This window comes from Hyperolius riggenbachi, chromosome 6, assembly GCF_040937935.1.
Source record: "Hyperolius riggenbachi isolate aHypRig1 chromosome 6, aHypRig1.pri, whole genome shotgun sequence".
NCBI lineage: Eukaryota > Metazoa > Chordata > Amphibia > Anura > Hyperoliidae > Hyperolius > Hyperolius riggenbachi.
The window spans coordinates 314,513,721-314,540,448 of record NC_090651.1 but is presented as its reverse complement, the minus strand read 5'-3'; the positions used below and the strand labels follow the sequence as shown (position 1 = coordinate 314,540,448).

At 41.0% G+C, this 26,728-nt stretch overlaps 1 protein-coding gene across 3 annotated transcripts; it reads left to right on the top strand.

Annotated features, from left to right (window-relative positions):
• The first annotated feature begins 1,277 nt into the window (after positions 1-1,277).
• LOC137521697 (axin-related protein-like) lies at positions 1,278-25,993 on the top strand. 3 transcript variants are annotated; one of them, XM_068241319.1, is made up of 12 exons: positions 1,278-1,549; positions 5,476-5,601; positions 6,046-6,686; positions 9,575-9,697; positions 12,753-12,843; positions 14,511-14,651; positions 14,996-15,285; positions 16,141-16,335; positions 16,498-16,680; positions 18,226-18,315; positions 19,186-19,347; positions 21,121-25,993. In XM_068241319.1, the coding sequence occupies exons 2-12, from the start codon at positions 5,497-5,499 to the stop codon at positions 21,245-21,247; spliced, it is 2,148 nt and encodes a 715-aa protein (XP_068097420.1). In that variant the 5' UTR covers positions 1,278-1,549; positions 5,476-5,496; the 3' UTR covers positions 21,248-25,993. The 3 variants fall into 3 exon arrangements, with proteins under 3 accessions (XP_068097420.1, XP_068097421.1, XP_068097419.1); XM_068241320.1 differs by having other exon boundaries at positions 5,472-5,601; positions 16,501-16,680; XM_068241318.1 differs by having other exon boundaries at positions 5,472-5,601.
• The last annotated feature ends 735 nt before the right edge of the window (positions 25,994-26,728 follow it).

Below are 26,728 nucleotides of genomic sequence, written 5' to 3'. Positions count from 1 at the left end.
ACTGGAGGAAGCCCCAAGTTTTGTATTTTTATTTTTAATATCCCAGGTATCAGGTTCCCTTTAAGGCAGTACTAAAGTCAAAACGAGGTCCAAACCAGTTCTGGTAAGGTGTACCTAATGAAATGACCAATGTATATATATGTACAGTAATAATATAATAAAAAATATTTATGAGCTGCATGGTTGAAGATGCGGTAGGATTTTTTTTTTCACCTACCGGTAAATACTTTTGTGTTACCCACTGTCTCTCTATCTCATATCAGAAAGTTGGAATGTGTAACACGCACGGTTAAACAGTCACCCGAAATGGTCTGGTTTGCGCACGTTGTGCAATCCTTTGCAGGACGAGTGAACGCGTTTTACTTTTAGGGGCAAAGAAAGATGGCGCAATACATGTCACCGAGTGCAGACAAACTACATAAACTTGTTTACAAAGTCAGAAAACTTCAAATGTCTCATGTAAGCAGTCTCAACACTTTAGTAGAAGGGGAAAAACACTACCATTTCTACAGCATAAACTAAATTCTTTCAGGTCAATTAGTTCAAAACTAGAACAAAATAGAAATTAAAACACATGCTACCACTTAACAGAGAGAAAGAAGAAAAAAAAAGAACTTCCTTAATCATTCACAAATGTTGAGTACATGTGATTTCTCCAGCACACAATTTTAAACTCTAAAAATGTGTTATTTATTTTTTGTTTCCTTGTTAGTTATCCTCCCCCCTTTTCTCTCTGTCTGCTCATCCAGTTGATTTTGCAAGTTTGAAAAATCTTCAATCCCTTCCCCCCCTTTCTTTTTAGCCTCCTTGCTTGCAGCACTTCAGTGGTTAAAAGTGATTGAAGGCTCTTTGAAGATGGGATGAAAGGAATAGCTTGCTGGAGACTCTGCGCGCTGATTGGTCCGGCGGCCTTCAAAGGACTCTTTTTCTTAACCAGAGGGGGGAGTCTGGCTTTAAGAAAGGAATTCAGAAATGCCAGGTCCTGGCAGGGAGACGAACACAGACAAGGGCTTTGGTCGCTTGGCAAAAATCCCCCGACGCCCCTGACATCAGAAAAAACGAGGCAGCTTTAATAGATCTCCCCGGGAAGGAATGGGGAACCGGAATGAGATTTTTTGAAGCGCTTTTACTCGGCTTTGCTGTTTAGGCGCTAGTAGCGAGCTTCCAGGACGCAGCTCTCAGTGATCTCCACTGATGTTTCATTAAAGCCATAACACCCCTTTGTTCTTTTGGCTTTGTCCCCAGGGGGAGTGAAAAAGGGCTTTTTGGTTTTGATTAAAAAAAAAAAAAAAAAAAGTTCAGAGAGGAGAGAGAGGAGGGAGAAGGGAAAGAAATCCTTCCAGTTCTAACTGACTCAGGAAGGTGTGAGCTCTGCCTGCTTTCTCCTGCTTCTCCCTTCCAGCCTGGATCATGGTTTCTCCGCCGCAGCTCGGACCTTAGTCGGGATTATTTCAGCAAGAATGATCGGATTACTGTGGATCTAGGGGAGAACGCCGGACCAAGAGGATCCCCCCCCCCCCCCCCCCAACCACCACCCCGACAGCTCAAGGTAAGCGCTGATCTCTGGTGCTGAGAACTTTCCAGGCAGCCCGGGGGGAGGACAGGCGGTGTGTGCCATGGGATCCCCGGCTCGCAGAAGTGCCCCTTCTGCACCCCCTGCCCACGCTGCCCCTCCAAACTCGCTGATCGGGCTCGGGGAGCCGCGGGCTGGAGGGATCCAGAACATATGGTTATATTTAGCAACTTTGTGTTTTGTATCCGTGCCGCACTCGAGGACATATGGTTTATATTTAGCAACTTTTTTTTTTCGTTTTGTTGATGCCACTTTAATGTTTATGCCTCTTAGGCGTATACACTTTATATGCAGTTTTGTTCTGTACGTGTGTGTCTGTGTGTGTGTGTGTGTGTGTGTGTATATATATATATATATATATATATATATATATATATATATATATATATATATATATATATATATATATATATATATATATATATATATATATATATATATATATTCTCACTGCCCCCACCTCAGCCCACTTGTCAAGGGCCCTGATTTCCTGATTTGCAGGGACAGTGTCAGGTTTTTGTAGCTTGGCCAGGGAAGGTTTGTGTCAAGTGCCATCTTGTAGGGTGACTTTGTTTTTGTTGATGCCACTTATTTTGTGTCTGATTCTTGTGCAGATATACTGTTTTTTTTTTTTTTTTAGCTTTTTTTTTTCAGTTTTTGAGTTTTGCCTTGAAGTTATAGGGCGACTAGAGGAAGATTTCATTATTTATTTATTTTTGTTAGTATTGTAGAGAGTTTATTTAGGGTCTTTACTGCTGTTTATTTCCCCGCTGGGGGTGATTTGACACTCCTGTCTGAGGGACTTCTGTAGCCCTCACTGGTTTTAATATAAGCCCCGGTGGCCCTTGGAGCAGGCATTTGACAACCTAAAATCAATTGACAGGGCTTATAACTCTTCCCCCACTTACTTATATATAGAAAAAGTTAATTTGTTGTTGTTTCTAATCCTGTTGGAGAGTGATTCACTTCCTGTTAGAACAGGAAGTGATGATTATTCTCTCAGATGGAAAACCAGATAGCAGTAAAAACCCAAGGGGGTTCAAAAACGTTTTTTTTCCACACTGTATTTATACCAAAATGAATATTTTTTTTTCCTGGATCTGGCCAAGGGCCCTCATGTGCTATTCTGTCTGTGGAAGTTTAGCATTCAACAAATGTCATAATCACACTGTGGCAAAAATCTTACAGTGAAGCTTTTCACTACTCCACAGTGATTATAGTTAAAGGTGTTGGGCATTAGTATTACCTTGCAAGTCCTTGCAATATGTCCTAAATTGTTGGTATTTGGGGCAAAAACTGATGAGATTACCAGTTTTACTTCAACTGATTACTGTTTTGGTTGGTTAAAACTTTTTTTGGAAGATTGATTAAACTTGTTAATAGTTTTTAATGCGTGTACTAGTTTTGTTTTTTGTTTAGTTTTATATATTTTCTTGAGTCTAGTATACTTTTGATTGCCTGTGTTAGTTGTACTCCATGTGGGCTGTAATAGATACTAGTGTGGAGTAAGATACTCTTCCTCCCCCCCCCCCCCCCCTGCTTGATGTGAGGTGTAGTCAAGTCCTTTCTAAACTAATGAGCTGTTTTTGTAGTGTGCTGTGTTGTGGCCTAGGGGTTGTGATTATATCAGAGCTATTCATTTTCTCCCTGTGGTTCCAAAGAGTGTTGAAGATGGCTTAAAATACTACTTTTTATTTTTTTTTTTTGTATTTTTTTTTATTTTTTTTTCTTAGCTCAAGCTAATGCAATGCCACACATCAATATCAAAGTATGTTGTGAGGGTAGTACACCCACATCAGTCTAAATATTTTCAGAAAGGTCGTTCTCACCTACCCCACTATGGGAAATGAGAAGCATCAATTTGCAAAGGGGCTTTCATGCCCTGTGCAATCCAAAGCTTGCACTATGTCACAGCAGGAAGCTAGGGCTGCAGCCCTCAAGTGTCACGCTTTGAAATTAAGTTAACGGGACACCAAAGGACTATTTACTTGGGGGCAGATGGATGTAAATTGTCTCAATCACAGTATGCTGAGGAGATCTGAGGCTTTAATCTGCACACTTTAAATACTGATTTATTATTTTAAAAAAAAAGTACAGAAATTTTTTTGTGTTGCTGTTGACAACTAGAAACCTGTAACTTTTCCAGTGCAGATTACAACTGACGTTGAAACTCCATAGTGTTGATAGTGCTATGAACATTCTTACATTAGCACATGTAAGTCTCGCAAAATGAAGTTGTTCCATAGACCTCAACAGGATTGGGGTTTTTCTATAACTTTTTAGCCATAGATGAATAACACTGAGTAACCCTGCATTAAAAGATACTTAAGTTGCCCCCTTGTTGCAATGGGGCATTAGAACTTTTATTCTATTCCTCTAGTCCAGCTTTTAAGAAGCTGCTGTTTAACCTGCATCACAGCTCTTGAGCTGTCTGTATTTGAGGGGGCAAAGTGGGCCTCAACTGTATAGTATTTCATGAGAATTGGTGAAATACTTCTAGCTTCCCTTATCCGCAAATGTCTGTGAACTTCTACCTATAAAAGTCTTCAAACATCTGGATATATTGGACACGTTCGCTGGTATGTTGGGAAAGAGAGAGCCTTTGGCCCACCTGTTGTGAATAATTTCTCTTGAAAAACTCTACAGGGCGACAGGGTATGGCGTAAGTCATGTTGAAAAAGAATAAAATGGATCCCAGATGGCCATTTACTTGTAATAGAAACTCGCAGTTCCGGAATGGTTATGGGCTTCAGTCTAAAGTGGATTTTTCCCCCTAATGCACACTTAATGATTCCTGATAAACTTTATGAAAGCAAAAGCAACAAAAAAGAAAAAACAAAAATAAGTTTTTGTTACTTATTCTGTAGATCTAACCGCTTTCATATTTAGACCATAGTGTGCAAATTTGCCCCAAAGTGTTAAACACACGCTTAACATGCTAGATACAGAACCTGTGTATTTTCAATGTTTTACCATATTTATATAGTGGTGACCATGAATTTGGTTAACTTGAGCCATACAGAATACATCTTATTACTGGGTCACTGAGACCCTAAGTTACCCCCAGGCTGGTCACTAGTTACACAGGGGCACTGAGGAGCACATATTGCATAACTAGGTGGACCGTTTAGAATAGCTATATTTACCTTATCAGTAAGGAACTTGTAGTTGATTGGAGTTCTCTTTTTTTTTTTTTTGACCATTTCCTGGTGTGTAGAGACAACTGAAAGGAGTCACGAGAGTCTCCATAACTGAAGTAGCATGACATAATCTTACCTTCTCTGTAAATTGGCCTCTGATTGCTAGACTCTGTAGTCAAGTGATAGGCTTGTCGGTAACATCATGGTTCCTCCAATGGGACATTCATGAACCATAGTTGATGTTAACAGGGTAATGTTTGCAGAGCCGGGACAAGGTCCTCCAGCACCCAAGGCTGAGACACCAAAGTGCGCCCCTCCATCCCTGCTTCCCCAGCCATCACACACTGATTGCTATTGACTAAGAGGCGCCACAGGGCCCACAACCTCCCCAGCACCTTAATATCTAGTTATCTGGCTTGCAGTCACTGCCATGTATCCCCTTGTATTATTTCTTTCTGCTTCAAACACAATTAGGAATGACAGCTGAATGAATTCTGCGCCCCCTCCTACACTGCGCCCTGAGGCTGGAGCCTCTCCAGCCTATGCCTCGGCCCGGCCCTGAATGTTTGAAACATTCTAGTTTGTTGTTCTTGTGTGACAGAGTACAACCTAGAGACCACTTGTATTATTACACTTTGATTAGGCCTTTTGTTTTTGTTTCACTTAGCTAGACTGGAGTCTGTTCACATAAATATTATTAAATTTCATGTCACACAGGTTGCAAGTCCTTTTCTCATGTCATTTTTCTTTTTCATCAGATAGTTGTCACAGCTTCTGGCAGCCATGAGTTCTGCTGGGCTACTAACCTGCATGCCAGATTCGGGTCGAATCTTCCGGGAGACCTCTATGCGCCCACCAGTACCAGGCCAAGAGACTAAGAACTTCAAGGTAAGTCTTGATTATCCTCGATGAAAGCTGGGACAAAATTATTGCAAGTGCCTCAAGTAACCAGTGAGAACACTACAAATTCAGTGTTGAGCTGAGGCCTGTTGTTTTGAAGAGCTACTTTTACTTTATCTCAATTATTCATTGCACATGTCTTAATAAATTCACCCCACAGTACTTACTCCAAACCTTTGTATGTTGAAAGCTTGACTCTTGCATTAGTTAATACGTCAAGTCAGAATCAGAAACCCCTTTTTCGAAAATGATGAACATGGGACACATCTACTGATCCTTCAGCATGGTTTCCCAATGATCATTTTATTACTGGACATGACATGGGCAGTGTGTTCAACTTTGGCCACACCATCTTTGTTTTAGTTTTAATTTTTGTAAATGTCTCCTTTGTAAATGTTTTTTTTTTCTTTTTTTTTTTTTCGATAACTTAAGACGGAGAAGTTCACTATGGAGTCACAATACTTTGAACCACAAATGAAACACAAAGAAGAGTTTCTTCGGGAAGCAGAAGGCTGTGTTGCCCAGGACACCCGCTTTTCAAGGTGGGGAAGATCCCTCAATCTCTTACTGGATGACCAGGATGGGGCAACACTTTTTCGCATGTACCTGGAGGGACAGGGCCTTGTGGATCTTCTAAGCTTTTGGTTTGCCTGCAATGGTTTTAGAGCAATGGACCCTATGGAACCCAAAACCTCAAAGACTGCCAAAGCCATATACCGTTGGTATGTACAAAATAGTCAAGCTGTTTCGGGGCGTTTAAAGCCAGCTACTCGGGCCCAGGTGAAGGAATCCGTTAAGAACCAGCAACTGAACAGAACTTTGTTTGACCTGGCTCAGCAGGAGATTCAGAGGGCCATGGAGCAAGAGGCCTTTCCTGCTTTTTTGCAGTCTGAAATATGCAAGGAGTATGCTCATGCTGTTGAGGACAGTCCCACTCCGGACAGCCCTGGGCCTGGTCTCCCAACTTTGACAGAAGATGAGGAATTTGGTGGTCTACATAACTATAATGCTGGCTTGGGAGCTATGGGGAAACTAAACCGTGCCTTTTCACGCATGCCACCTAGAAACCAAAGGTGAGTTGTAGGACAGTAATAATTTCATAGTAATGACTTCAGTACCATGATCAACTAATTTAATAACTATAAAATACTTTGTTACTTTTCCATTTAATGATATCTTTTTACAGTAATGACGGGTTAATTTTTTTCCCCCTTTTTTTTTTCTCTTTACTTCAAGCTATTTTGTTTGTTCTCGGGCACTTTTTCTTCATTTTCTTTGTTCCTCCCCTCCTTGTGTTAAAGGTTAACTTAGCTGTTATTCCTTTCCCTGAGCTCACATATCTTTGATGTGTACAAAATCTCTCCCTGCTCCAGAGATCAAAGAACCATATCCATGAAGCGGGCCCTTTTCCCCCCCTCTCTATGCTTTTCCCCCTCCCTCCCAAGATGCCTTGCTGTTTCAAAGTCTTCTTATCTTATAATGATTGTATTTTTTTTAAAATAAGTTATTCTTTTTTATGGCTTATCCTGGATTAGATAGTAAATCTGTTAGAACCATCAGTTCGGAAGATATATTTGAACTACAGATTTTTTTTTTGTTAACTTCATTCGATTAAAGCAAACTATGCCATGCCAAGATCACTTTTATAAACTAAAATGTAGGGTTTTGTATGGTTTAAATAAAATAAGTTTGACAGCAGCTACAGTACTCTGTCAATAAATCTATTGTAGGCAATAAGTAAAACTGAGTGGGCAAAATTCCAAAAGCAAGGTTACTAATATAACTCAAAATTTGACAACTAAGATCTTTGTGTCAGGGCACACATACAAACTGATTATTATTAGTTTTTGTTACCTTGAATAACTTTTGAATAAATTACTTTTTTATGCCATCCGAGACTTGCTGGGAGCTTCAAAACTGTCCTTTTTTCAGTTAAAGTGAACCCGAGGTGAAAATGGTACTGATGAGATAAACAATTGTCTTTATCCTCCTACTCCTATACATTACTTTTTCTAGCTATCCCATGGTTTGATTTTCTATTTAAACATTTACAAAGTAGATTAAATGTTTTGTTGTCTCTGCTCAGTGGCAGCCTATTAAGTGTCCCAGCCGTGGCAGCCTATTAAGTGTCCCAGGCGTAAAATACTTTATCTCCTCCTGCTTTTCATAGTTGTATTCTGTCAAGAAAACTTTTATGGTTGTGATTTGCTTATCTGTGACGTTTACTATATCCTGACAAGACAGAAGCTGTCACTTCCATGCCTAAAACCTAACTTTTTCAGGCAGCAAAATAAAACAAGTAAAACAGCCTGGGTGTTAATGTTTTGCACTGTACAGACACATGTTTATCTCATCAGGTCACATGTCGCCTCGGGTAAACTTTAAAGGGTACTTGGAGGAATTTAGGGTTTTTCTCCTTTATTAATTATTCCTGCAATAGTCTAAAGCTACGTACTCACTTTGAACCCATTTCGCCCAGCAGTGATTGGGACTTGATCCCTGGGGTAAGTTTTGGGGTCGGATGATGTACGTAGGCATCAGTACTCAGTAGGCTAGCAGGCTATGGAGGGGGTGGCTGGCTGGATGACAAGCAGTGCACATCGGAGTGGTTGGAATGTATGGGGGCTACAATGGGCATGGGGGTCACAAAGTTGTCAGATAGCCGCTGTACACATACTGTATTCATGCTAGAGTCTTGTCCGAGGCTGACCTTTTATCGGCCGCCATAGCAAAGTTTAACTTGGCGTGTGTAGTTAGCTTAAGGACAGTTTTGGGGAAAACTAACTAACTCCATATGTAATTTGGGATTTGGGAGGAAAACTATGCAGATCCATGGGAGAACATGAAAACTCTATGCCAATAACGTCCACATCAAGAACTGATCCTGGTAATCCAGCACTGCAAGGTAAGAGTGCTATCCACTCTGCCACCCTGCAGCCTATGCAGATGCCTCATATACATATACTTATGGGTCAGAAAGTACTACAGGCAAAACGGCAGCCAGGAAAGTATCATTTTCAAATGGAAGCCAGTGGTATAAGACATACTCTTAGTTCACATTTAGGACTCCAAAGGCTAAACTGTGCAGCCCAGCTATTTATAAAATGGGTTGTTAACCCTAATTTAAGATTATACCACTGTGTTTCTGAAGGGGTATAAAAACTGGGTTAACTTTCAAATTTTGGCTCCAAAATCTCCTCCAAGGTTTAACCATATATATCATATTTGCAATTGCAATGTGGTTGAAGCTGGTCATAACCTGAGAATAGTCTGATACCAGCCAATATTCTGGAATATGTATGATAATTCAAGTTCGCCAAGAGGTACACCCCTTTTTTTTCACTATAGAATATTGTTCAAAGTGACCAAACCTGTGGTTTTTTTTTGTTTGTTTTTTTTAAGCCTTGTACACGTGGTAGATGAATTTCTGCCAAAGAGCCTGGTTGGGGCCACCTCTGCTGAGAATCTAACATGTGCATGGCACCCCCCCACCCCCAATACTCTCCGATTATGTTGGCGAGAGACCCAGACTGGCGGATTGTCTCAGGCTGAGCGCATTCCTTTCCTATTGTTCTCCTACTAACCCTGCCTGCTCCATCGTGCACAGCAAAGTCGACCCTCCTCCCTGGTAACAGAATGTGTCAAGTCCCTAGTCTTTATGCTAGCAATGCGTCTGTACAGGACTCCGCCCCAAACTGTTGCTTGAGGGATTGAGTCTTGATCCTTGTGGGGGACAGTCATTTTGTGTTTTCACACGCTTTAAGTCAGGACAGTTGTTTTGTCTGTGGGCTTCTGAAGACTTCCAAAATGATGTCAAAATAGTGGTCCTACTACAGTACAGAAATAGGTCAGAGCTTGATGTCTTGGGCGGAAAATTGTTCCCATTACTTCTCTCCCTTTACTTGCATGAACGCTCAAAATGTTCATAGTTTAACATAAGCTCTTAATCTTTTTATTGTAGATCCCATTTGCGGAAAAATGAACCAGCCTACCAATACTTTGCCCCTGCGGCCAGTATTAATGATAGCGAGATTTCGAGCGATGCCCTGACTGAGGACAGCATGTCTGTGACAGATGGTAGTGTGTAAGTATCTGCTCATTATATAACATTCCAAAGCCAATGAAACCCTCTCTACCATGACCTGAATTACTCAAGTGAGGGATATAACATCCGGTCCTTGTTGACATAATTTCCAGTATTAACCGCCATGATTTACTACATGTGCTTGTTATAAATCAATAACTTCAATAGAGGAAAAATTGAAGTATCCCAAAAGGAAATGCAAAACTTTGAAGAGAAATAAAAATTCCACATGCTTGGACTCGTTTAGCCGTCTTTGGCAGATGGACTTGCAGGCCTCAGTTCTTTCAGCATGTAGACCGCCAGAGGGTACAGGTCAAGAAACACATGGCCTCTTGCTTTTTATCTTCCTATTGTTAGAGACAATGTATGGAATTTTGTGGCTCACTTTGATGAAGTTGCCAAGTGCATTGCTCCCAAAAGAGGTGATGTCTATACACTTGGCTTTTGGGCTCCTCCATGGATGAAATAACCTAATATGACTGCAGCTTTTGCATTTTGATGTGTACATTTGGAGCATTGTTCTTGGACTTGCTGAAAAATCCGTTTGTTTCTAGTAGCGTTGTGTGAAATGTGTATCATTCTGAAAACCCTAATGTCCCGAAACTTGACTTGCTGGGTGGAACTGGAGCTTCTTAAACAGAAAAAGAAGTTTCCCAGAATCCTAGTAGTGCAAAGAGACGCTCCTCTGTTAGGTGAAAACACAAGTCTATATTCTTTGCTTGCAGAACAATACAGTTTTGACAGTGTAACAGTTCTGACTATAGCATCTGGTAATTATCTAGTTGGTTGTAAGGTGCTCCAAACAGCTCTAGGGGGAGATATTCTGAGATATCACAACAACTGCTATGACTACCGGGAGTTTGTGGGGCACTGTCTGCTCACTTATATGAATATCTGCTAGAACAGAACTATGCTGCATGCACACTGTACAGTTATTGCCCAAAGTCGTTGGCCACCTCTCTTGCCATCCACTAAGGTGGATTGCATCTCTAAAAGTCTCTAGTCTGTCCTAGAACTTCAGAGAATTTTTCCACATAGTGGTGCCTCTTGCCCCTCTGCCTTGTTCCCCTATCCATAGGGACAGAGACACTCATGCACATAGTGAATTACTAAGGCACAGTTTTTACAGACCTGAGGTAATGTGTGTTCATAGTGATAAGTGATAGAGAACTCTTATGCTGGGAATACACGGTACATTTTTGCCGCTCGATTGAGCCATTTAGATGGCTCGATTGATAATTTCCGACATGTCTGATCTCCCGCCCGATCGATTCGCATTCGATAATGCATAGGGAACAATGGAAAAAGATAAGAAAAACAAATGGACGATAAGAAAACCGCCCGCATAATCGAGTGCAGAAAACTATCGGGTGCGAAATCGAGCGGCAAAAATGTACTGTGTATTCCCAGCATAATAAGAAGCATTGAGATAACAACATTGTCTCCATCCCAGTACTAGTTCCCTATCCACAGAGCTTTTTGGGCAGGAACAAACAGTGTGTTTGTACAGTCCTCATTCAAAAACTGCCATCCAAAATTATCTGAAAACATTTTGGGGGGAATAGGAGGCTGCAAATGTGGGCACTACAGTACATAGAGGGATGCTGAGGCCCAAGGCACAATACATCTGAGGGGGAGGTGCTTTATACGTAGGCTGAACATGAAGGAGGGTTTGGCTGCGCAGGTTGTGTTGACCTACATGAGGAAAGCGTTTATATCTGCCCCTGACTATTTCAGCTTATGGAATGTACCATGTCTGTAGGTAACTTGCATATCTGATTAGTTTGTGATAAGGTGCCATTGCTGAAAATGTGCTTTATTTCGCACATCAGCAAGTTTATGTCCTAAAGAAAGCAAAAAAGAGCAATTTATTGTAGTTTTGGTGTTTGGATGTGAGCTGTTTACTATGATGTTGCTCAAGTTATCGCTCATGATTGGAGAAGTAGAATGCTAATCATTTTGAGTGGATTATTAACTTCATATAAACCTATGTAGCTTGAAACTCGGCTAATCAAAATAATCAACTGCTGCGTTTGATATTTCCAATTACAAGCTGTGTGATTATACATAAAAGTAACAGAAAAAATGGCTTTGACCATCTGTGTTGATCACTTTGTAAGAGATTAAAGTGTACCTGTGAGAAAAACAAGTTTGCTTTCTTAAAATAGAAAGAATTTGCGATAATTCAGGTTGGAGTGAGCTTGAGATGTATCCCAGTGCATCACTGCTGAATATATGCAAATTAACCATTGTTATGTGAGAAAAAGATACTAAAATACTTGAATAAATAAAACTTACCTCAGTAGAGGGAGGCCTCTGAATAGTCCAGAGGTTTTCCCCAACCTCCTTCACCTCACCATTACAGTGATGGGGCCTTCTGAACATATTTGAGTAGAGCTCGCCTAATCTGACTGCCCGGCTGCGCTTTCATCCCTGTAGTGTGGTCGTGCTCCACATGTGCAAGAATTGCCTGCACAATAGCTCAGAGCCGCTTGTGCACAAGCGAGTCAGTGCTTTTTCGCAGACGTGGGCAGCCTGTGCAGTGCAGTCCCGCTCCTACGTGGACGGGGGCATGGCCGTGATAGAGAAGAGAGTCCCAGTTAACATTGGTGGGCTGCAAGACTATCAGATAACCCTCTAGATCATTCACAGGCTTCCCTCTACTGAGGTAAGTATCCGTCTGCTTGTGTTTCTCACAGGTTTACTTTAAGGTCCTTATTTAATTAACTTTTTCTTCACAGTTTTCTCTCAGTAGTTGTCTGCACACGTTCAATAAAATAAACCTTTTAAGTCTCCGACAAGCAAGAACATTTTTTTTTATAAAGTTTTTTTGCATGCCATTTTTTAACTTGCTCTTCAAAATGTTTTTAGTGGCTGCAAGCTTAAAAGTTATTTTAAGATGACTGTATTATTTGCTGGAAGAAAACTTGGGAGAGAGCTTACCGGTAATTGAATAGGGGCCTGCTTCTGCTATAGAAGTATCATAATGTGACACCCAGGAAATACATGTGGATTTATCATTTTGCATGACCAGAAAACTCTTCTTTATTGACAGAGATGGGGTACCACCATACCGCTGTAAGAAACAAAGGGAAATCCATAGAAGTGTTAGTGCCAATGGACAAGTGCCTCTACCCTTTGTTCCTGTAAGTATTTTATTTTTTGTGGCGTGTTTTTTTTATTTTTGGGAAAAGTCCAAAACCTGTCAGATTTGTATTGCCTACTGTAATGCTGGATACACACGGTGCGTTCCCGCACTCGATTTTCCCGCTAGAATTCCGTCGTTTTGCTTATTTCCAACATGTCCGATTTGCATTTCGATGGATCGTTAGGTCGATTCGCATGTAAAGTATGCCAAATCGACCTAACGATCCATCGAGATGCAAATCGGACATGTTGGAAATAAGCGAATTGACGGGAATCGAGCGGGAAATCGAGTGCGAATAATTTATAGTGTATTCCACTCTGGAACAAACCTACATTTGTTACATATGTATTGTAAATGTTACAATTTGTCATGATAGTTATTCTTTAAATGATTATCATAAATCGGTACAAGTTGAGCAAATGCTCAGTGGGCGACTGGGCATTATTTTAATAGCTCTTTTCACCAAACAATGCAAATCCAGCGCAGGAGATTTGGGCGCAGCCGGTGCCACCATAGACTGCAATAGGAATTATGGCTATAGCGGAGCACAGAGAGTAACTTCAGCGCCATCAGAAGATGGAGCTGAAGTTACTTTTAAAATGTAATTCGTCAGCTACCAATAGCTGGAAGCCGACTTACATCATTCCCCACTACCCACTACCCACGTGGACCTGGAGGGGGAATAGTAATTAATGCTGCCGGGACTTGTGCAGCAGCAGGATAAGCCATATACCGCCAGTATCATGCGCCGATTCATCTCGTACGCCTTTTCACCCCAGAGGTCCTCCTTTTCCCACCCCTTTTCTGCCACATATACAATCACTGAAGCGTGCACAGGGCAGAAGGGAAACATAGAGAAATGCACCCTGTATGTATTTACAGAGTTTAGCTTGTCTGATTCCCCCCCCCCCCCCCCATCTGTGTCTAATCACAAGTTGTAACTTGATCCCTCAGCTGTATCAGCTGACTGCCATGGCAGAGAGGTAATTGGTAAACACAGGATGTTAACAATATGTCTGCTTCTATGAAAGCAGGAAGTAGACAAACTGCAGATTTATTGCAGGATTTGTATCGGCTGTAACAAAGGAATATTTTTCTGTAAAGGTTATTATGCTGTTGTGTATCTTTTAGAGCAGGGGTGTCAAACTCAAATACAAAGGGGCCGAAATTCAACTCTGGGACCTTGGCCAACTTCAATGTCAACTGGCCACCTTCGTCCCTTATAAAGTTCCCTGGTGTCTAATGCCTCCATTCCAAACCCTATACAATTCCCCAGTGTCTAGTGATTCTCTTCCCTTCCCATATACAGTTCCCTGGTGTATAGTACCCCCCCCCCCCATACAGTTCTCTGGTGTTTAGTGCTTTGCCCCTACCTCCCTCAAATGGCTTCTCTGGTGATCTAGGGCTTCACCTCCAATATAGCATCCCTGGTGGTCTACAGTGGGGCCAAACATAATGCAAAGTGGGGAAACTACTTGGGGGCCAAATTTAATGGCTCTGATGGCCAGATTTGGCCCACGGGTCAGAGTTTGACATGTAAGTTGTAGAACAAAGCGTAAGTTCTGAGTTCAGGTCTGCCTTAATATGCCGAGTGTTTTCCACAATGTAGCCTGTAGAATAAACCGCAATATTTTTTTCCTGAAAGCTCTCCTCTAATTTCTGCAGAGAACTCTGCGCCCACCAGCTGAAATGATGCCAACGAACCCTGCAGAATTTGCTGCAAAGCTGACGATGGCTTTGGAAAAAGTAAAAAAACAGAGAGACGCTGAAGAAAAGCTGGAAGAGAAGTTGCAGAGGTTGAAAGAGGTAAAAAAATACTTTTGTAAATTTCAAGTAGAGAGGCATTGGTTAGTAGCACCAGAGGAAAATGAGTGTTTGATTGTAGCATGCACCTGGCACTATGACAGGTTGACAGGCTGAGGCATGCAGAAGTTCAGAATGCTACTAGAATAGCCTCTGGCAAGGTTCTGGCCTTGAGATACAGGAGTAACTTTAATTACTTTGCGCTCTTCAAAAGACATAGTAGACTCGGTGGTGGTGTAGCTGGGATTAATTATGAAAGAATATCTTGGACTGGAATGTTGAAAGAAATAATAATTTTAAGACCTTGGACAGAATTTTGAGAAAAAAATGTTATTTGCTTTTGACAGGAAGAAGAGCAAGCTGAATATGATATCCCGTCATCGAACCATGAGGCCTTGCCAGCTGCTTCCACAGAAGATGACCCACAGTCTATCCTGGATGACCATGTATCAAGAGTCTTGAAGACTCCAGCTAATCTGTCGCCTAGATCACAGTCTCCATTCATTCAAAGGAAAGTCAAAGGTCAAGCGTTATTTGGCAAAGCTCAAAGCTTAACTTCCTATCACTTAAGGCCTAAAGCTCCACCTGGAATGGAAGCTCCTGTCACACAGAACACAGAGATGCGTGGCTCTGTTAGGTATGTATATATCTGCCAATCTTATTGCCTCTAGTATAGGCCCATACCCACTAAGCAATTTTTCCAAACAATTTTGTGCAATATTTTTTTAGCTATATCATGCAACATTGTGCACGCCCGGATTACACAGTTCTTAACGTAATTTGGGCTCTGGCTATTGTCGGTGGGCAAATTACACACTAAGGCAATGCTATAGCTACAATTAACATTGTGGTCAATGGCGGCGCCCAGATTACCAGGTGCCGCGGGGTGCCTAAATTACCTTTTTCCTGATTTGTTGCCAAGAGATTCAGAGTGCTGAATCCTCTCGGGTGATCACATCATTCTTCTCCTTGTTTCTCTAAATGTATGCTGTTCTGCCATGCATTACTCTACCGTCTGTTCAGCAGTCGACCCTGAACTGTCGATCTGAGGGATTGAGTCTTGATCGAATCTGTTGGGAATCATCAGGAAAATCAATGTGTTTGGCCACCTTTGCTCACCAAAGATTTCTTAAGTTATTGTTATTTTCATATTAGTTTACCTTTAGCTAAAATTCTTTATTTCTACAGCTTGTTAAAATAGTTATGTGCCAACAAAGTTTGACTATAGATGGAACACAAAATCAAACTTCCTCTTCTTTCCTGGCAGCTTCAGACATAGAAACACCAAATAAAATGTAGTATTTGCTCCATGGAATGGGTTATAACTTTCTGTAAAATTTAATTTGAATGTGGTTAGGTTATGAAACCAAACCGGGAACAAAACAGGACTCCGTTGAGTCCTCCGATGGCTTCTAGTTTGTTGTTTTTCTGATTCACTGTTGTCTACCTTTGTAACTCGTCCGACAAAAATGCTCATGTTATAACTCTTCAGTTCCCAAGGTACAAAGAATTCCCGAAAGCCAGAAGGCTGTGCGCAGTCACAAAAGGTGGAAGAAGGACACGCCTCCGTTGGGCTGACTACCCCTCTTTCTGCCGAGCAGGAGGTTGAACGCAGCCATAGTGTCTTGCAGTGGGTTATTGAAAGTGCCAAAATGATGAAGAAACATCATCGGGATGGTAACACTAGGTGAGTCTAGGGACACATGTAGGCACAGCAAGTCTTTGTTGTAACACATGGATGCCAAACTTGCATCATATGATGTCAATTGTTTGTTTGTTTTGGGGCAATAATGACTTTATTGATGCTGATCTATTCTGAAGTGGTAATGGAAATCCATTTTTTTTCCAGCAGTGCAAACCACTGTCCAGAGTTAAAGAGGCCAACTCATCGTGCAACCTCTCAGCCAGCACATTTGTTCCTGCAGGACACGTCCATGCCACCTCTCAATGCTCCAAATACACTCGACCAACTGGAAGAAGCCCGTAGACGCCTGGTTGAAGAAAAGAGAGTTCCTAAAGTTCACAAAAGCAGGTAAAAGTCAGAAGGTTTATCACTGATGGGTTCTACGTTGATCCAGTAATATAGAAAAGTAAACATATTTTTACTGCTTTGTGCGGCAAATGAGGGGCAAGCTGTCCTTTTTGTTGCCATTGTAGTTTAGAATGTAATGGCACAGTGGCTAATTGCCTTGCAACCGTGCGTCAGTACTGGAATCACAGGTTATCAAATTTGGTCAGGATACTACCCAAGGGTAGCTTACATTTTTTTTTTTATCAGTGTTTGGCATACCGACACTTTAAAACACGGCCCTACCACACCTCTAACCACGCCCATCACACCCCTCACCATGCATATCACAAAGAAATCCGAACCAAAACCTGTAGGTTATCATGCAAGCCAAACTCGTCCTTTCTATCATCATTCATTTTTCTTTATTTTAACATTTGAAAATAAGTAATATATCAATTTAATTGCTGGGGATAAAGTTTAGAGTCAGTTAAACACATTTTTCAGTAGAAAAATACATATATTTACACAGATCTGTACATCAGTCCTGAAAGAAGGACAAATAAGGAAGAAAGGAAGAGATTTGGTTCCCAAAGAGGGACTGTCCCTCAGGAAGAGGAACAGCTGGGAGCTTATGGGGTTTGGGGGTTTTCTGGTCTACTCCAGTTCATTTTATGATCCCAAAAATGTACAGATAAGGTAATTGGTTCAGCCAAATATGGCTCAAGCAATGTAAGGATATTAGATTATGACTGTGTCAGAGACTTCATTGTGGGGTGATTCAACGAGGAATGGTATTTAAAAGGTTAAAATCAATTTTCATTAGGATGATGCTGTTTATTTAGCAAATCATAGAGTTCTTATTTAAAGTAACATTGAAGCGAAAAATAAAACTTATGGTATAATGAATTGTATGTGTAGTAGGGATAATTAACAGAACATTAGTAGCAAAGAAAATAGTCTCATATTTTTATTTTCAGATCTGATGACCCTTTGAACTTCCCTGCAGTAAAACCTTATCTAAAGCAGTCTCTCGCTGTTTCTTTGTATAAGTGCTTCAGAAAACAGGACTGTCTTTGACCCAAGTTGGGTCAAAGAGCTCAGAGAAGCTCTTTTGCATAGCTAACTGAAGTTTAACTCTTTCTGTACGGGAAAACATGAGACTCCTTTCTTTGCTACTAATGTTCTATTTCTTAGCTGTACTACACACACAATTCATTATTTCATAAGTTTATTTTCGCATCAGGTTTGCTTTAATAAAACACAGGTCAGATTTGCTAAACGGCTGCCATTCTCCATGCTTGGGGAATCTTGGTAAACCAATGCTACCGTGGCTTTCATGACATTGCTGTATTGCGGGCCGCTTCCCCTACTTGACTTTAGTCCTACTCTAAAGTTGGCAGCTGAAAAGCAAGCAGAACTTGTGAGTCCGGGCAAAAATAATACTTTTATTTTGAACAAAGCCTATCTTGATGACAAACTAAGCACCTTGGCAAATATGAAAATCAAATAATGTCAGCCAGCTGTTTGGTTCACACTCTTTAATGCTGCTTTTTGTTTGCACTGAAGGTGTGTGCAGTCTGCAACGCTTAAAGAAAGAAGCAAAGCCACCGAGAACGTCGCCTCTTCTGGCTTCTCCACGCTGAAACTCTCTGAAGAGTAAGTACTGTACTTCTGTCTCTTCTCACCTCTACTGTTCCTGGAAACTTACATTTCATGGCAGTTATCCCTGCTCTGCAGAGTCTGGTATTAGTTTCTCTGTCTATATATCTCGGCTTACTTGAAATCTGTTTGCGCTGCTTTCCTTTCTGTGCAAGTTATGTCTTCCTGTGGCATTCATAAGTCCTCATGATAGTGCTGCTTCTTTCTAAAAACATAGGAGATCAGAGATTGCCGTGAGCACAAGGCCATCACAGGAGCTTATTTGAATAGCTGTTTTTTTTTTTTTTAACGTAGGACTCTGGTCTGTCTAAATTTAGATTTACTGTACAACGACAAAACATTTGTAAAGTGCTTTTCTCCTGTAGGATTCAAAGCACATAAGCTTGTCTCAGATCATTACATAGTGATGTGTACCGGGGGAAAGTTATGTGATCATAAATGCCAGACTAAACTGGTGGCTGTTCATTTTTGATTTAAACGTATCCAGCGCTGGAACGGTCTTGATTAAGTTTGGCAAGGCAATGGTAGGTTTGGCTTGTTAAGTCTTGCGGCAGCATTCTTTTCTAGCTGTAGGTGGTACAGGTCTTTATTTGGAAGGCCTGCATAGAGGGCATTGCAATAGTCCAGCTGTGATGTAGACTGGTAATGGTGGCCAGCAAAGGGGCATTAAACACTTCCCTGATGCACTTATCTCCACTCTAGAGGCACTCCTTCAGTGGGCTCCACTGCAAATTACCCTTGGTATCCTTAATTTATTTTGGTTTTTATTGTGTCTGCACAAAAAAATGATTTAACCACAAATTACATTATTCTATTGCATTTTTTTTATTAAATGGAATCCGAATTACAATTCCTTTATTTTTATAGGCTTAAGTCTGCCAAAAAGATGAACAGTGATCAAGGACAAGGAGGTTTGGCGATCGTCTACTACTTCTGCGGAGAGAGGATCCCGTATATGATCCGGACGAAGGAGCCTAGTTTGACGCTACAAGAGTTTAAGGAGCTGCTGAGCAAGAAAGGAAGTTATAAGTAAGTACCGAACTGAGTTTGAGGTCTTGGGCTGGAGTCACAGTGGTCAGTTGCATAATGCCTGCGTCGTACTGTGAGTGAACTGCAATGGAGGCTGGACATAGACTTTAAAGGGTAACTGAAGTAAGAGGTATACGGAGCCTGCCATATTTATTTCCTTTTAATCAATACCAGTTGCCTGGCAGCCCTGCTGGTCTATTTCTCTGGAGTAGTAACTGAATGACACCAGAAACAAGCATGCAGCTAGTCTTGTCAGATCTGACTTTACAGTCTAAAACACCTGATCTGCTGTATGCTTGTTCAGGGGCTATGGCTAATAGTATTAGAGGCAGAGGATCAGCAGGGCTGCCAGGCAACTGGTATTGCTTAAAAGGAAATAAACATGGCAGCCTCCCTATACCTCTCTCTTCAGTTCCCCTTTCATACAAAGCCTGCATGCGGCAAATTAGAATAAAGGTGCCCATACATCTCTCGACTTGGCGGCCAATTAACCATCCGATTCGAAAATTCGTATTGAATCGGATGAAAATCTGTGCCGCCAACAGCATGCCCGATTGACGATGTGACCAATTTCGGGGGGAACTTGGTTGCATGTATCGATCAAACATGCTGCGAGATGTCGGGCCATTGTGGTCTTTCGGGTGCGCTTTTGGTAACGACGAGTGATATCGGGATGTGTATTTGTATATCTGTCCTGATTTGCCCACTGCGTGGTTCTCATCCGTCTTCAGAACCACCCGCTTTCCATTAGCGGTATACACGCTGGCGGTGCATAGCATGACATTATAACGCACATGAAGTGTGTTACTGCTAAACACACGCCTTAAAGGGAACCAAGCACCATTTTTAGCACCCAGGGCATCTCCATAGCACATTAAAACAGCAATGTGGCTCATTAATAATAAAAAAAAAAATCAATTTTACCTCTTTTTATATTTAAAAGTTTAGCAGAGGCTTTTATAACCCTACTTCTGAGGACCACAGAAATTTCAGGCAGATAAGGACTGATGTAATTTTATTGCACACATTAGCAATTAGCAAACAAAAGCTTTAATCAGCAGGGGGGTGCGTAGATATGATACTTTTTGCTTTAAAGAGTTTAGAGAAGTCACAGATCCTATCTTCACACCTGCACCTGAATAAATAACTAAATACTCACCTGAAGATGCAGGAAGATGAATCACAGCAATGTCACCGGACAAGAAGCATTCCCGATCAATCCTCCAGCCCGTGGGAGCACGTGGCCACACACGACAGGAGCGAACGAGAGTTCAAATGATCTCGGCACAATTGCGTGGGAGTTGTCGGGGATCTCAAAGACCTGATCTGCCCTGACTGTTATCGCAAAGCATCGTGTGCCTAATCGCACACTTGTACTAATGTCGCAATATTTCGAACAATCACTCGTCGTTAAAGTCACTGATCGTTGGAAGAATCACACTCAAAACTGGGACATGTGCCTTAAGGGCAGAGAGCAGGGGAGGGGGGGAACAGGGCCGATCCTATAGCCATTAGAAACTTGGAAAAACTTCAGGAAAAAAATGGTGGATGGTTCACTTTAACAGAAAAAGTGAAGCATACTTTTCATTGACTGTTTGCCTTGCTGTACCCAATGCAACGCAAGCAAAACAAGCGGCGCCGCTGTCCCGATCCATTGCGTTTTTTGCTGTCACGGAAACGCAACGCTTATTGTGAACATAGCCTTATTGTTATATGTTTTGCAGCTCACTTGTGTTTTGAATCTGAGTCTAATATCCTGCCTATTAATTTCAGATACTACTTCAAAAAGGAGAGCCAAGAGTTTGAGTGCAACGCTGTGTTCCAAGAGATCTCCGAGGAGGACGCTGTGTTGCCTCTGTTTGAGGAGAAGATCATCTGCAAGGTGGAGAGGGCATGTTGAATGTACACTTGATGCAAGTGAATAGTATTTTAGTGCTGCTCAGTGGAAGAAAGTCTTGCTGCGTTGTGGACAATGTAGCAAGCCGAAGGAGATGGAAGCAGAGTTGGATGAAATGGAAAGTGCAAAGCGGGGCAAGTCGAGCTTGCGGAAATGAAGGAAGGCCTGCACACTGAGAAGAACCCCGGGAAGTCGTCCAGTTGGTGTTACGTTTCAGGGTGCTGTTTATTAAGCAGTAATGTGAAGTTATTTGGCTTGATGGAGAACAGTATGGATTTCTGCTACAAAGAATGAATTTAATCTGGAAGTGGATTTTGTTTGTTTTTTAATTCCTTCTTTCTCCCAAGTTCTAAAGGCAACGTCCACTTCCTGAATGTTTAAGACCACTAAGTGTATTCAGGTACATTTTTATGTACATCAGTGTATTTTTATATGCACATAGCTTATTCTAATTACTATTTATGGACAAGAGTGAGCTTGCCCTAGAACACAGAGCATTTCCTGCCATGTTGAGAATTACCACTATGAAAGCCAACATGGCGGATCTACGGATACTCAAGCACCCTTACTACAGACCCTGAATAGCTAGCTGAATGTTGGTGATCAGTTGTGTCCTCTTGAAAAAGTTACTGAAGCACGAAAGGACTCAAAGATGAAGAAAAGCAAAAAAAAAAAAAAAAAATTGACCATCAACATTTGAGTCAAACGTTTTTCGACCTATTCAATTGTGCTGGATACTGTTGACTTCGGATGACAGCTAATTTTAGGACATTCTATACGTTTCTGGTTAACAAGCTATGCAAAACAATTGATCCAAATGCTGCTAATTGAGACTGATGGTGGCATTCTTGTCTTGCTTGGAAAAACAAGAATTCACAGCCATACTGATCAGAAGGATGTTGTCTTCTGGCTTTTTTTATTTTTAATTTAAATCTATTTTGAATACCATCCCCTCCCCCTCTTTCCCCCAAATTTTACATGTGGTACTAGTTTAATATAGGGGTATTCCAACCCTCTGAGTTCTTTGATTGCCATCAGAGGGATTGCTTAAGCTTTCCATAGCTATGTTCTGTTGTAGGAACAGATTGGTTTGTCACATGAAGTGGTCTTTCCAAAAGACTTTTTGGATTAAGCTCAACAGGTCACATTAGGAACAGGTTACAGGGCAATAAGGCTTCTGTATATATATATTTTTTAATGTGATCTCGTTGAGCTGTACATATGGGCAAATATAACTGAAGCCATAGCAACTAATTCTTAAACTCTGTTTTAAGGGTATATTTTACCCCTTGATTATCTTAAAGGGTTTGATTGCCTTTTTGTACATATTGTAGAAGTACAGAGAGAAAACAAAAATGCCTTTTTATTTAAGCAATAATTGACATCTGGGCAATAAATTGGTATGCAACCTCTTATGCTGGGAATACACCATAATTTTTTTCAGCAGATGGTTCGATGGATAATTTTCAAAATGTCCGACCTTATTTTCAATAGTTTTTCTGATCGATTTCTCATAGAAGTGAATGGAAATTGATAAGAAAAGATAAGAAAATTGGTTGGAAAATCGATCGAAAATAAGATCGGATAGTAAATCGACTGAAAAATCGTGTATTCCCAGCATTACATACTTGAGGTCTTTTATTGTCTTTATTTAAATAAGTCATCCTGATGAAATGTATAGTATAGTACATAGCTCTCCTCCCTAAAGACTTTGAGGGTTGCATCTAGATGGAATTTTTTTAATAGATATATTTGTATCTTCTATAAAAGCACAGGAGAACTTTGCCTTACAAGTGCATTCATTCCTAAATTCCAAGTCTGACAAACACATTAAGCAGTGTGAAACTGCAATGGAGATAAAATTTGCAATGAGGATGATAAAAATTGCTTTCACTTTTCAGATTTTTCTGAAAAAAGTGCTGGGCAGGAAGTGCCTGCTCCTGTATCTCTCCTAGGCTCAGGAAATAGAAGAGTACTCCACAGCTGCATTCTAGCCAGAGAATGTGACCACAGCTAAGCCACCACCACTGTTTCTATTATCTGCATGTAAGAACTTGCTGTGATCATATTGCCTGTCTATAAAGTTTTTGCTGTGACGCTCTTTTTCTTTCCTCTGCTTAGACTAGATTTCCTATTTAGCACTTTTTTTAAGCAAGCTAATGCCATGGCATACTTTAAAAAAACGATATTTATTTTTAGCTGCAATTGGCTTGGCTAAATATTTAGGGGGCTCTTTTGACTTCAGGTCCTTTTTGAGTAATTGCTTGCATATCTTCCTACTGCATAGCAAGATCCACTAGTCGAAACCGATAATATATTTATACTTGTATTTGAAAACGTGCCTGTAGTAGAATGCTTCCCATATCGACAATAACTAACGGAAATAACTCTGGGAGAGTTGTGGCTCCCTTGGGTTGAGTTGATCAGCACTGGTTTAGTAGGTACAGATTGCCTTTCGATTTTTAGTTCATAGCGTTTTGGAATTTTCACTCTAGACCACTGTGTATTTAGTGTTATGTAAATGTCCATATTAGTGGTGCCTAGTGGACCTTCCAGATGTATGGGAAAGGTCGGAAGTTTGGGGGGGTTCGGTAGAACTTATGCCTAGTTGGTTGTAGTCTAGTATCTGCCTTGTAACCAGTGTCAAATCTCCGATCTTAAACCAGAGGAATGCAATGATCCCTAACAGTATGAAGACTCTGGGGCCTATAAGCAATTCAGTTTTCTCCTAGGTGATATATTTACGACTTGTCATGAAATGCCTTTTAAGCCACCAGCAAGCTAGAAAATACTTAAAATACATTTTTCACCAACTTTTGGGTACTTTTTCAATTGTAAAATGCTGAAAATTTAGTTTACAGAGAAGATGAAAATGATCTCCTAGGAGATAACTCAGGTGAAAAAAAAAAATTGCATATGGGCCTATGTGTTTCCACAACCCTGCATGAGGTATACAACTTACAACAGCCGTGATTGCAGATGCGGCCAGCTGGATCGGGGAAGTGATCGTCCAGCGGCGATCTCCGATCCATCTGGCCGCATCTGCCGGACACTGCTACTGTTTTCTGCAGTGGTGAGACTCCATTGAGGGACTGCTGTCGTTTGCCTTTTAATTCTTCTTGTGCCTTGCCCAGACTGCCATTTTTAGCATTTTTTTTTTTTTTATATTTCAAAAGCAAAGGTATGATAGTCTATTCATGCTATATGAATAATAGGGTCAGTTTATCGAGCCCGTCATGTGAAAAATATGGAACTTGCCTTTGCTGACTCCCTAAAGATATTTTGAGGATAGAATACATTATTATCTGCAATAAACATCCAGATTTGGCATCAACATTGCTGATCTTCATAATTATCCACATGAGCAAAAGCATTCTAGTCAGAGAATAGTGATGGCCATGTCTAGGAGAACTCGTGGAGAAGCATGTTATCACGTGATAGATTTGTAAGTCTCTGATTTGCTGGTCATTGTCATGTGCTAAAACGGGATGTGATCACAGCAAATCAGAGCTTTGCAAGTCTGTCAGCTGATCAAACTAATCACATGCTTCTCTATAAGTTCTCCTAGACATGACCATAACTATTAGAGAATCGGAAACAAAGCCTACTGGCATTTGGTCGCAATTTGCCTTATAGAAACTAGAATTTTACTATGAATCTGCCCCGATTATGATATTTTAGTATCAGGAAAATGCAGTTCTTCAGTGCGATGTGGCGTCTTTAGCAGTAGTTAAAAACCCATGTGTACTCGGAGCCAAAAACTTTTAACTGGACAAGCGGGGCCTTGCATAAGAAGTCACCCCGTCAGTTTTTGCATGCTGGCACTGTGTCTTTGCTTAAAAGCTGCTCAGACCTAACCAGTGTACCTCGTGGACCCCCAATAAATTATCAGGTTAGGGATGCCCAGTTGCAAGCTTTTGGTGTGATGCTTCATTGCAGTACTGCCCCCTAGCTGAAACGGGATGTGAGAAGGTGTATACAGTGCCAGAAGGGATTTTTTATTTATTGTTTTATGTTAGGTAGTACAATAATATGTTCAGATTATTCCTAGTTGGAGGTGCAGGAATGTTCAGGAGCATGCAAGTGATAAAAATAGAATGATTGTGCAAATGGATGTTACAACAGGGGAAGCAAAATTAGATTGCTATTATATTTCTAACCTGATCTTACTGCACTGGTTTGACATCCAAAGGCATCTGGTCTCCCCCCATGAATGGTATGTTCATCTGTAACCCTAAACTGATCTTCAGGTCATAAAGCAAATTTCATTGGTTGAGTTTCTTCTACCGCCCCCTCCCCCAATCCCCTCTCACTTTTTATATATATATATACCAGCGTACATATATATATTTTTCTGGAATGCAATTGTAAATGTTTTATAAATATAAAGAATACTATTTAATTCCTATTAATAAAGTATTGTTATCATCTTGGTAGTATGGTTGCCAGGGTAGTTTTATACATTGCAACACCTGTTTTAAAGGTGTTGGGTAAAGGAAATACAGTCAGTTGCTGCAGGAACAGAATTTGGAGAAGAAAAAAAAAATTCTATTTAATTCCTGTAGCCGTAGGTGGCTTTACGGTAGCCGGTTATTCGCCAACACTTTTATACAGTAATTCATATTTTTATATCTAATTATATACACATGTATAAATATAAATACATTGTTTTATATATTTCAGAGTGATTAAAAAAGTTGTATAAAATTGAAAATGTTTTTTTTCCTATTCTACAAAGTGTAAAAAATAAAGCTGAAATAAAATTTATATTTTTTTGAAACTTTCTTCTGCTTTGATTTTTGTCATTTTGAACTCTCATTTGAATATTTTAGCCTGATCAGTCTCTTCAGTTTAAATTTATACACATTTCCCTTTTTAAAGAGACTCTGAAGCGAGAATAATTCTCGCTTCAGACCTCATAGTTAGCAGGGGCATGTGTGCCCCTGCTAAAACGCCGCTATCCCGCAGGTAAACGGGGGTCCCTTCACCCCCAAACCCACCCCCGCAAGCATTGGTCGCAAACTTGGTCGTATATTATCTTTTCCTGGAGGCAGGGCTAACAGCCGCAGCCCTGCCTCCAGTCGCGTCTATCAGCGGCGCATCACCGCCTCTCCCCCGCCCCTCTCAGTGAAGGAAGAGTGAGAGGGGCAGGGGAGAGGAGGAGATACGCACTGACAGACGCGCGTGGGGCAGGGCTGCGGCGGTTAGCCCTGCCCCAACCAGGAAGCGCTCCCCCGCTGCACCGAGGGGATTTTGTGGTGAAGGGACCCCCGTCAAGCCGCGGGATAGCGGCGTTTTAGCAGGGGCACACATGCCCCTGCTATCTATGAGGTCTGAAGCGAGATTTATTCTCACTTCAGACTCCCTTTAAAGGAGCCGTCAAATGTAGGTATCATGGCTAGTGGGCAATCAGGTGTTTAAAGGACAACTGAAGTGAGAGGGATATGGAGGCTGCCATATTTATTTTCTTTTAAACAATACCAG